Below are 12,739 nucleotides of genomic sequence, written 5' to 3' on the forward strand. Positions count from 1 at the left end.
TATTTCGATCAAGGGATTTAAGAAAAATATATTTCACACAGTATGAAAAGAAATAAATTACAGACACCTCAGCATATTTTGCCCTGTCTACTTGGAACTTCTTCTTTGAGTTGCGGGGCACTTGAAAGCTTCCGACTCCGACTCCTTCACTCCAAAATCAGCCCGACTCGGATTTTTTTTATTTTAATATATTTTATAGTCATAGTAGTTTTACAGTTATTTAAGATAGCTTAGAAGTATTAATACGCAGTGTTAATATTCATGATCAATGTTTGTAATTTTTCTTTCATAAAATGTCATCAAAAATCCATTTGAACACAAACATTTAGTACTCGTTTATCTCAGTATGAATTTTCAGTCCTACTATAAAAACCTTATTCACATTTTTTACAATGAAAAATTAAGCGTTAAATAAAACACTGAGTTTTTTTGTCCAATATGTTTCTTAAATGTTTTTTCCATACCTTCAATAAATATCATGCCTTACTTAGTTATGACAAAGTACGATTAAGAAGAATCAGTTATCTTTAAATTACAGTGAAATCCCGATTTTATATCGCCGAATCTATGTTTTTCCCGCGTTTATAGTCAGGTCACATTTTTTTTTTTTTTTTGTATTCTAATACGGTTAATTTAACCTGGATGTAAAGTTAGTTTATGAATAAATTTCTTGCGTTTTACGTTTTTTCTGAGAAGGAAAATTTGTGGTTTTTCAAAGCCAATCCATGCTGTTTGAAGTAAGTGCATGAAAACAGAAATATTGTTAAAAATGTTACTGCTCCATCCGGTAATATTACGGACAGATACGGACTATTTTCACCCTAAACGCCCGGATTCGAAACAAAGGGTATTAAAATGATCTAAATTGGTATGTATAGTAATGTTCTTTTCGTAAAATATGTATAGCATACACTCTAAAAATAACTTCAAAAGTGACGAAAAAAAACTCAAATTTGAACATATCGCAGAGTTAAAATGGCTCCGACTATGTGGTATTCAAATTTGAAACATTCAAGTGCTCATCAAATACTTAATTCAACATGTGCTCATTTTGATGTATTTGTGCTCATTTTTGAATATGTATTAATTTTAAAATTGAATATTAACCGAGTTATGCACTCATTTTTGGGTATGAAATAATTCAGCACACTTTTTGAAAGCATGGGTACACAAATTTGAAACTAAAGGTTTCAAAAAAAAAAAAAAAAAAAGAAAAGAAAAAAAAATGAAAGCATGAATATGCTCATTTTTGAAAACTTCATTTTTCTCAGTGTACTTTTTAAAAGAGTCACCTTTACTACCTTTAGTTTTTATGTTTGAATTTTCCTTTCTATGCATTTCCCGTATTTTAGGTTTTTTTAATTCAGTCCCTAGGGAAACGTAAAATCGGTGTTTCACTGTATTAACAGAAACACAATAAGAATAGAATTAGGAACAGACGGGGGTAGCACCTCTTCTAATACAGTAAAAACTGTAAAGTTGACTAGCCTTGTAAGCTGACCACCTGTCCAAGTTGACCGCTTATTGTCAGACAGAATAAGTAATAGATCATATATATCATCCTCTTAAGTTAAACACTAGTCTAAGTTGACCACTGAAGTCATGCACCGCAGATTGCTAACTTATACAGGTTTCACTGTACATGTAGTTTATTTTTCTGAAATAAGAGACTTTTAGATGTCAGATTCCAAATTCGATTTTTTTTTTCGTTTTCTTTCCTTCTTTCTTTTTTCCCCTCTTTTTGACCATTTAAGCATCTTTAGTGCTTTTTTAGCTAAGCGAATCAATTGCTTCGTCAAAAAAGTTCTATTGCAATAGTTTAATAATCTTTACTAATAATAAAGGAAAGTCTCTCTGTCCGGATCTCTCTCTGTCTGTCAGGATCTCTGTGACGCGCATAGCGCCTAGACCATTCGGCCGATTTTCATGAAATTTGGTACAAATTTAGTTTGTAGCATGGGAGTGTGCACCTCGAAGCGATTTTTCGAAAATTCGATGTGGTTCTTTTTCTTTTCCAATTTTAAGAACAAAATTATCATAAGATGGACGAATAAATTACGAAATTATCATAACGTGGAACCGTAACATGGACCCAAGCCAATTGGCGAGATACGAAATTATCATAACGTGGAACCGTAACATGGGTACAAGCCAATAGGCGAGAACATTCACCACACATTATTTGTAAATATACAGGCGAACTAAAAGACTTTTAAATTTTTCTATTACAGGCAAAGCCGTGCGGGTACCACTAGTATACAATAAACAATATGTGTGTAGAAGATTTAGAGAAAACCATGCAGCGAAAAACTTCATTTTAGAAGAAAAGAAAATACATTTATTCTCCATACGATCAATATTGTACTTCGTAAAAAAGCAGCTTCTTCAGAGGTCCCAATCCCCCAAGAGCATGAGCGCCCCCCCCCTTCCATGAAGACCTCAAGAACGAGACCCTTCAAAAAGTAAAGAATACCCTTTAAAACACCATTCTAAAAATTTCTACGGAGCAGTCTGCGCCATGAGCCCTTTTCCCTTGGTGGACTCCCTTGGCTTCTTTGTACAACGTATAAATGTCAATGATATAATATTGTTTCAATCTGTTCTAAAATTTGGTTTTAAACTGCTTAAAAATTTGACGTAACCTTTGCGTGAATTTGCCAACAGTTCCTCAATCACACGTCTAAAAGCAAATTTGAAAGTTTTCGATGTTACATACAATTTAATATTTTTAAATAATTGATAAACTTTCCATAACGAATTACCAGTCTTACATTGAAGATTCAAACATTGCACACAATCAGCAAAAACATAAATACGTATTATAATGGGGTTGTTTCCTTTAGTCAAAAGTAGTACGTTTTATCACTGAAATTGATAGAATAAGCAAAAAAAGTAACATGGTGCCAGAAAATACTTTCATTTTCCCAACAGTTATTTTTTGATTATTTTTTAAAATGTAGGATTTTTGAAACAAGGCATGGTCTTGATGACGTCACAAATGATGCTCTTCGGAGCATCTTTTTTTTTTTTAATCGCGTTTCCACGTTTTGATAATCAAGAAGGGAATTAAAATTGAGCTCTACGCTTGCTATCAACAATATCGTTGCAAATACACGTTAGTAAAGATGCGAATTAAATATTTTGCACCGTGAATGGCATTTCATCATTTGTGATGTCATCGGACAGAAGCGTAAACAATGAAAGCGCATCGATTTAAGTAATTTTTTAAAAATATTAAACTTAAAGAAATTATTTAAAAAATGGTCAGATGCTATGTTTTCAAACATGCTCTTTCAGAAAAAAATACTTTTAAAGATTTTGGAAACGACCCCATTGTGTAATGAAACAAAACAACGAAAATCAAAATAATTTTCAAGTTGCATTAAAAAAAAGATGCAATAACTCTTTCAACAATATTAACAAAACAGCATATTTCTTCCATAAATTTATTTTCTGAAAAACAAATATTGAGAGAAAACGGAGGAAAGCAAAGGCGCAACAATTGGGATGACCCCCCCCCCTCCCCCTAGAAGAATTGCTTTTAAGCCATACTACAAATCCCAGTATGTTGGTACGGCATGAGGAAGGTATCCCAGACAGAAATTTTGCTAGTAGAAGAAAGCAATCAAAGTGGAACAAGTTTTGATTGTCAATAAAATTTTACTTTCACTAAAGTCATATTGGTAAGAAGATTAATTATGAAAATATGGAAAATTTAACAAAAAGGTATTAGGAGGTGATTTTACAATTGCGACATATTAAAAGACATATTTTGCTACATTATCATGAAGAAACTTTTTAAACATTGAGAGTTGTAAGTTTAAGTTTTAATTTAAAAAAATGTGTGTGAGTAAACTATTATTTTAAGACCGAGAACGTTTTCCTTTCCTTTTTTTTTGTAATTTAGTAACATTTTTCCTATCAAATTAGTTTTTATTATGGAACTTTATGTATGATAAGGGGAAGCAAGTATAGTATAAAGTTTTTTTTTTCGTATGACTAATGCAATATATTTTGAAAAAATCAAATAATGGTGAGAACGGTTCGGAAAACAAAATCTGGCGAAAATTATTTAATGAAAAACAAAATAGCGAAACATACGTAAAACCGGAATAGCCAGTATCATGAAGTTTTCTTACACGGCTAACACAAAACATCTTCGAGGTAAAATACAGATATTGAATACAGATATTGCATAATCAAGTTTGATTGTGAAAATTTCTTTTAATTCATATTATAAAATCTGAATAAACATCTACTCAAGTGTGTCAAAGTAGAAAAAAGACACAAACCCATCTTTATAACACCCTTAAAACAAAAATCCCTTTATTGTCACAGGGGCTTTGGTTTTAAAATTTTCGAAAAGAAACACCATAGAAAAATAAAAGAGAAATTTCAACAAGTATGAAAATCTTTTTTAAAAAAATAGTACCTAAGCATCACGCTGTTAATCAAAATTTTCAACTATAGAAAAAACAAACAAACGTATCAGTTTCACTGTTTAAAGTCCAGATGACATGGGAGTTTTGATACCTTGTAAAAGTGTATCACAAATACCCAAAAGTTATTTGTTATCAAAATGCTGTTTTGGCTAGAAAGGTCAAATAAATTTCACAACTACTGTCAATTACACGACAATTTCTTTTAAATTTATTTAAATGCAAAGCAACCTTTTTTTTAGTTTTTTTTTCCAATGATTGAATTTCTCCCTCTTTTTAAGCAAGTCGCAGCTTTCCAAATTCAAAACTAGCGGCTAAAAAGAATCTTCAACAATATATCATTTTGCACGAATAAATGAACGGTTTCTGTACATTATGCATACTTCTGTACAACTAATGAGTTTAGTCAAAATTGAGCAGCATAATTTTTATAGATACCGAAACTAAAGGTAGATTTAATTTTTTCAAACTAATTTATCAGTGAATTGAAACCTAACATGCATTTCAGGATACATGTGATTTGAAATTAGCCAATTTCAGTTAAGAATTTAATGTCACTTTATCATTTAAAATTTAGAAGTGCGAACATAAAAAAGTTGACAAGGTTTATAAGCTTTCCTCGTATAAACACCAGTAGTGGTCACTTCTTCAGCGGTACCACTTCAAGGTTTAAAACGCACTAGTAGTAGTCACACTGAAGGGCATTTTTAAACTGTAGGTCTACAATATTAATTGCCCCTCTTGAAATTCAATGGGCGTTTCATAGCTCAACTCTTTTTTAATCTTCACAATTTCTACAAAATCCAGAATTTCAATTTATTCAATTTTTATCCATTTTTTCTCAAACCTCAAATTTAATTCAGCAGTGGCTACTCCAAAATCTGATAGTTTCAGCAGTGGCCATTTGACATTCTCCCATCCGAAGTATTTACATTACTTACTTTAAATTCAATAATGAATAAAATTGATTCAATGTGATAGTTACATTTAAGACCAACAAAAAAAATCACATTATTAGTGTTTATTTCTTTCTTCAAGATACAAAAGCGAACTTGAAGTGGCCACAACTGAAGCACTGGCCACTACTGGTGTTTTACCTTATGTGTTGTCTCGTTTACCAAAAATTTATTTCAAATGATCAATGATGAGGTCCCTGTTGTCCTCACTGAGATAACCAACGTCTACTTCACTCTTTCCGTTACCTGAAACTATTAAACTATCACTTATGACTCCCTGAAAGTTCAATTTTGTGACAGATAAAATTCCTTAATTTGTCACAAAATTGAACTTTAGGCTATTAACACATATAATATTATCTACTTTACCCTTTGGATCATCTGAAGCTGAATAACTTCAACGTTTATGAAGAGTCAAAAGATCAATTTTGTGACCAGTAAACTACGTTAATAAATCACAGAATTGAACTTTAGGCTACTAACAGGCATGTAAACATCTGTCTCACTCTTTGTAGTACCTGAGACAAAATAACTATCACGTTTATGACTAGACGAAAATTCAATTTTGTGCTCAGTAAACTATGTTAATAAGTTGTCGAATTGAACTTTGAGCTACTAACATACGCACAAACATCTATCTCACTCTTTGTAGTAACTGAAACAAAATAATTATTACGTTTACGACTAACCGAAAGTTCCAATTTTGAGACCAGTACCGTTCATCAAAACATGCAAAGTAGAAGGTGCTTACCTTGGCAATGTTTGCAGTTGGAGTTTCCTATTTTCTCGTTGTCCTCACAGTCCAACATGGCCGCAGCCCGTCGGTCTGGCATACAATAGAACGACGAGAAATCACTTGAGTTAACGACCTAACTGATCAATTGAACTAGATTAGATTCAGCAATACACACAGAAAACACAATTTTTCCGCCAGTCTCTGCTATTTGGTCCACAACGTCGCGGAATGTAACGACACTGACACTCGCATCCTCACGTGTTCCAAAACATTATCATTTTTCAATATAACACGTGATATACAATTGGGCAGGAACAATTCTGCCTTGAACTCACTTCATAACATCCACCACAATACACTTCCATTGTAAAGTGAGCAGAATCTTCGAACAAGTATGTAAAGTATCTTTCAACAGTCTTCTGCAGAGAGAAATTGTTTGGAACCACTTCCCCTTCCGGTGACTATGTTATTCCATAACATTGGCGCGTGCACAGACAAAGAAGCACGCTGCACTGTCTTCGAATTTGCGGTTTTTAGAAGATAAAAAATGTATGTATGAGTCTTCCACGGTGAATTGCGGAATCCTGAAAATGTTTCAAACTAGTTTTCTGTAGGTAAACTATAAACTTTCCCAACGAAAAATATATTTTAGCAGATCTGGTGCAATAAAACTCGATTTCTGTGTAAAATGAAGATCTTTTCAAGAAGATGTATAAGTGTTTCAACACGAAGATGGGACAGATCTTTGCTTTACTTTTGATCTTTAACAAAACATATCAAAGGATGTTTAGATTTGTTTCATCCAAAAACGAGTTCTTTTGAAGATTTGCCCAATTTCTAAAAAGTTGTTAGATTTCATCTACTCAAAGACAAAACTGCTAGGTAAGAATAATGAAGATGTACACAACAATGTTTTTGAGAACATAAGTCAGTACAGAAATTTGTACAGCATGAAAAGTGCAGTTTTTTCATCAAACTGAGGATGATTGATGAAAATTCAAACATTGGTACAAAGGTCCTTTCTACTGACAAAATTCATTGAGCGTCAAAGTGGCTAATGACAGCTCTTGACATACCTCGAGTAATTTCATTTTGAAATATGTTGCAGTTAAAAGTAGCGTAGATTTGACTGAATGAAACCAATGTCATTTGATCATTGAAAACTGAACTTTTTTTAATCATGAACTTCAGAACCACAATGAAATATCGATTAAGTTTTCACAGATTCCAACTAAAGTTGCACAAAGATACATTTAGTCTACAAGAACCAAACAGTAAAAAACTATGTTGTTGTAAAAGGTCACACATAACAAAAGTGAACACACACCATGCATCAACTTCCAGAACAGTCTGAATGACAAGACACACAAGACAACCACACGATCGAGAGGCAAACAAGAAGAAAATTGGGGGACTAGAGGGGTGGATGAATTGCCACTACGAAAGCAGGGAGTGGACTGCTGCTGCTCCGCCGCATCCCAATCTCGACTGGGATGGGGGCCCAAGAAGAAAGTAGTGTGGAGCAGCTGATTCACGCCACTGCCTGTGTTCTGGAGACAGGGGGGGGGGAGGAATAGTCCAGGAATAGCATCATCTCCGGAGGAGCGTTCGCTTCGCCCATCCATCCATTACATTCAAACATAGTTTATTCTTTACTTTATTCTTTTTTGCTCTTGAAGTTCGCAAGAATTTAATAGAAAGGTAATTAGTAAAGTTTTTGGGAAAATGTAAATGCATTCTTTTTAATAAATGTCTCATAAAGAATTTAGAACTCGAAAAAAAGTCATATTTTTGCAAAATTTTGCAATCCGCAGTATTTTTTAAGCTTTAGCTCATAGAATAAGAACTTCAACTATTTTTAAAATTTAAAAAAATTCTTACTTGTGTGGTAATCGTAACATGCATATACACATTTTTTACAAACATATCGTAAAGCGTTTAAATAGCAATTTTATCTTTTATGGTTTTGTAGAAAGATTAATTGCGCTTGAAAAAAAGTTTGATACTATTGTTTTCATGCACATTTATTGATGAAATTAGTTTATTTTATTCGCAAGTATTTTCACTCAATGGTTGTTTATTTATTTGTTTATTATTGAAAATACTATAAGTAAGGTCAAAGATTATTTTTATTCACAACATGCTTAAAGCTAGAACAACATTTTTGTTCAATACGATTTTGAGCCCTAAAATTTGTTTCATATCTTAAAATTAATTTAAAATTTTTTAATATTGTAAACAAGTATGTGTTTCACAGAATAAAATACTCAAGTTTAATGCAGGGATTCCCAAATTTTTCCGATTCGCGACTCTTTGAAGAATGGTTAAACCAGCTTGATGCACCATCTTATAAGATGTTCTTCTGTTGATTCGAATTCATTTTCTCTTACTTTTCACTTTATAAAAAGTGTCATGACTTCGCCGATAAGTAGGTTTTAAAAAACATCATGACAATTCTTATTAAGAACAAAAAAAACTCAAATCATTAGCTTCGTTTAAAAAATACTTTAATATGTTATTTAACACTTGATAAAATTCAAAAATATGGTTCTCTATCAAAAAAAATTTCGATCGATCAATATATGAAATAATATAAAGCTCAACCGCGGAAAATGTGTATAACAAACAGGGTCTTAAGATTAAGAAACTTTTTTAAGTACCTTTTAACCACGTTAAAAAAAAAGAGTGTAATGGTGCTGAAAGGAGTGTAAAGGAAAACATGTATGCATAAATAAATTGAATAAATAAATAAGTAAATAAAAAAATAAACTGTAGGCGCGAAGAGTAGCTTTTTGCAATTAGACAATGACATAGTCAATAATAGCACTGTAGTTCAGTAGTCAAACATTTGTAATGGATTATTTTTATTTTACTTTTTCCTCAAAATCTCAATGTATGTGTACGTTTATTTTTTAATTTTTATGAGTATTTTTAAATTATTATTGTATTTAACTCAGTGCAAGTCAACCAATGTCTGCTTTTTAACAATAAAAAGTTCAGTCGTCTTTACACAGATCAATATGAGCTGTTGAAGGCTCTTTTAAAATTTTTATTTAGAAACAAAATCGTCTTATAATACATTAATGTAGATATTGTTTCAAAGAGAAAGTGAAAACTTACATTCATGTATGAAAATAATAATGAAGAAAAATGGAATGAACCACTCTTAAACCTATTAGCGCTTAAAAGTTTTTTAAAATATCGTTTATTATTACAGTTATTATTCATAAAAAGTAATAATTCCAATATAATAATAATTTAAAAAAATTAAAAATAAAGATAATAATAATAATTATATTTATAAAGATAATAATGATTATTATTATTACTACTAATAATAAAGATATTAGTAATTTAAAATAACAATAAAAATATAATAATTTATAATAATAATAATAAAGCTAATGATATTTAATGATAAGAATATAGCTTTTAATTAATAATAATAGTAATTATAAAGATAATAATAGTCGATAACAATATTAATTGTTGTTTTCATTGTTATTATTGTTGTCGTTATATTTTTCTGTCATAAGAAGTTATGCATTGGTTTTTACTCTTAACATAATTATCTTCAATTTATGGCACTAAATTTATATTAATTTATTGGGTTATGGTTATTTATGGTAATTTATGGCACTAAACTAAACTTAATAAACACATTTTTAAGACATATATAAAGTACCTCTCTAAACTCTGCTGTCTGTAGTAAGAGAAAACAGATCTTCTAGTTCATTTAACTAGCGTACAACTAACGATGCCAGTTTGGCAGAGGTTCATTATTTCCTGCTAATTGAAATTTTCGTACTTACTACTCTCAAACAAAAAACTATTGCAAGTAAATAAAAGAAAATTGCACGTTTAATACGCTATCTTTATTCATTTATTTATTCCTTATTGTTCCTATTGAAACTAAATTTTAGTAGCGTAGCGTACCAAAATTATTACTATTTAAAAAAAAAAAAAAAGCCATTGGGCCATTCCACCGTCACGAGCGGGAGAAAAATACGCCTAAATTTCAATAACATTTCGCCATATCTCTTAACATTTTAATGAAACAGGTGTAAACTATTTTTTGATCTTTACATTTGATGCAAAGATACTCCTGTCCCAATTATATTTTTATTAAACAATTTTGTTATTTAAAATAAAATTTATTTACACGCGTCACGTGCGGGACATCCAAAGTCAACCTCTGGTAACTTGCTTATGAATAAAGCTAATATTTTTGCTCTATTAATACGGCACTGACGAAACCAATTGTAGATTTTAAAAGCTATGGTTCCAACTTTAAGAAAACATATCTCATTTGTTTAGAAATAATCATTTAAACTATTGAAAAAAAAATGCATATGCCCATTCCATTGAAAATGGTCATTTTGTCCCGCACTTGACGGTTCCTATATTTCATAAAAAAGAAATAATTTTTGAAGAAAGTTTTTACATAAGAAATCACACATGCGTTTGTGATTTCTTAAGCAACAAATTTTTTTTCATCATCCTTTTAAATTATTATTTTTTATGAAATATATGAAGCGTCATGTGCGGGACAAAATTACCGTTTTTCGTGGAATGGCCCCATTGATTTACAAATAGTACGTGCATAAGTTTTACATATACAAAAATATAAATTTTACTTGAAATTTTCTTTCCATCATTGAGTGAAAAAATAAAATAAATAACAGGTTTTAATGCGGTACCATTTTGATTTTATTGATAATCAATTTTTAATGCCATAAATTTGATAAATTGCCACCACGGCAGAAAACAAATCTGGAAGTGTTGTAAAACCTGTCTGAAGAGAAATGTGAGTTTAAAGTATTACAGATGAAAGCTGCTAATTAATCTCAAGCATCGATTTAACTTATCAGTTGCAAATCGATGTTTCTATGATTAATTCATTGGATGACATACAATAATTTAAAAGATTTTGTAAGTAATTGAATGTTATCTTGAGTAAATATTTGAGAAATTATGCGCTAGAGCTTTTAAATGAACATTAAGAACTGTTTTTAATGAATAATAATCTAACGATCCTTAAAATGTAAACGAGAAAAAGATGTTTTGAATGTCTACTTTTGTATTTTTAACGAAATAAAAAACTTTCTGAAGTGGTATTTGAAAGACAATAAAGTTCATCGTACCTTTAAGAGTTTGTTCATAACAGGATAACAAGGAAAAACTTATTTCACCTTTTCAAATGCATATAAATTAATAAGTTCAGAAATTCCAGAACGTAGTGTTTGATTCCTGACACTGAACGAAGCAGAGGGACGCATGGATAGTTTTGCTGGCCGCATGTTGGGCACAACTCTTTTCTAGAGTATTGAAATTTACTTATTTCTGTGCTTTATCGCCTGAATTAAGATCTTAAATTTCTAAAACCTTCGACAAATTGAGGTAAACTCGCATACATTTAATAATAAAGTTTTTACGAGTGATTGTTTTTTGAGTGGCAGTGGGCGTGGCAAAATCAAGACTGAGCCAGATCGCTACTACAGAACATACAATACTTGAAGTGTTGAAACTAATGGTAAATTTAAAATGAGATCCAAGCAGTAAAATCACATTGCAAAGAAAAAAAAAAATAATAATAATAAATAAATAAAAATAAAATAAAATAAATTTGAATTTTGACTCCTGGAATTCAAATTATGTTTTTCGCAATCACGAGTGTGTGTGGGTGTGTTTGTGTCTGTGTGCAGGTATGAGTGTGTTTATGTGTGTGTGTGTAGGTTTGTGTGTATGTGTGTGCAGGGGCGTGGGCGTGTGTGTGTAGTTGTGTATGTATGCGCGTGTGTGAAGGATATGGACGCAACCTGGAGACTGTTTTCGCTATAAGAGCAGCATCGGGAGGGGCCCGTAGGTGGTGGTGCAGCAGAGGGAGGCGGGGGGAAAATAAAATCATAGGACATCAAAACCGGCAAGTGATTGCAACAATCACTTGCAACAAGTCAAGTGATTGCGACAATAAGCAATGTGATTGCTCAGAAAAAAAACGTGCAGCTGCTACTGGATTGGATGCAGCGAGATTTAAAAATTCAGATCGCTTTTTAGGATCGTTTGATTTTTCATTTTTCATTTAACTTTTATGTGCAATACTGTTGAATTACACAAGATTTCTAATGCTCTTTAGCTGCTGTTTGCCCAGAACATTTTTCGTGACTTTAAATAAATTTCCATGACTTTGAATGAAAATGTCACTTTTCCATGATTTTTCCAGGTCCAAAATTCACTTCTTATTTTCCCATGACCCGCATGAACACTATCATCTGTAGCTATAAGAAATAGTCTGCACAACACAATTTTAAAATATTTTTTACGCTGTGGATAGGGACCGGATAAAAAAGTCTTCTTTAAATGAATTCAAGAGACAGCAGCTATACTTTGAAATTCTCCATACCTTTAATGATCTGATTTTCAAATACGCATGCAAACACTATCTCTCATTCGTTTTATAGAAAGCTTTGTCAATTTTTTGAATGATATTTGTTTTTCTACCGCACAAAAAAAGATCGCACAAAACCAGGTTTGAGTGTATTTAATATGTAACATGCAATAAGTTTAAAAAGTAATAATTAAGTATATTAAAGATATAATACATATAA

The 12,739-nt window shown here is 31.3% G+C and overlaps 1 protein-coding gene across 1 annotated transcript in view; it reads right to left on the bottom strand.

The window, feature by feature from the left end:
• The window catches only part of LOC129226775 (myocardin-related transcription factor A-like), a 151,385-nt gene extending 145,157 nt beyond the window's left edge, over nucleotides 1-6,228 (bottom strand). Inside the window, exon 1 of the mRNA XM_054861404.1 lies at nucleotides 6,147-6,228. Coding sequence (XP_054717379.1) covers nucleotides 6,147-6,228 — 82 coding nt within the window. The remainder of the gene's footprint in view (nucleotides 1-6,146) is intronic.
• Nucleotides 6,229-12,739: the final 6,511 nt, after the last annotated feature.

This window comes from Uloborus diversus, chromosome 7, assembly GCF_026930045.1.
Source record: "Uloborus diversus isolate 005 chromosome 7, Udiv.v.3.1, whole genome shotgun sequence".
In the NCBI taxonomy this organism is placed as follows: domain Eukaryota; kingdom Metazoa; phylum Arthropoda; class Arachnida; order Araneae; family Uloboridae; genus Uloborus; species Uloborus diversus.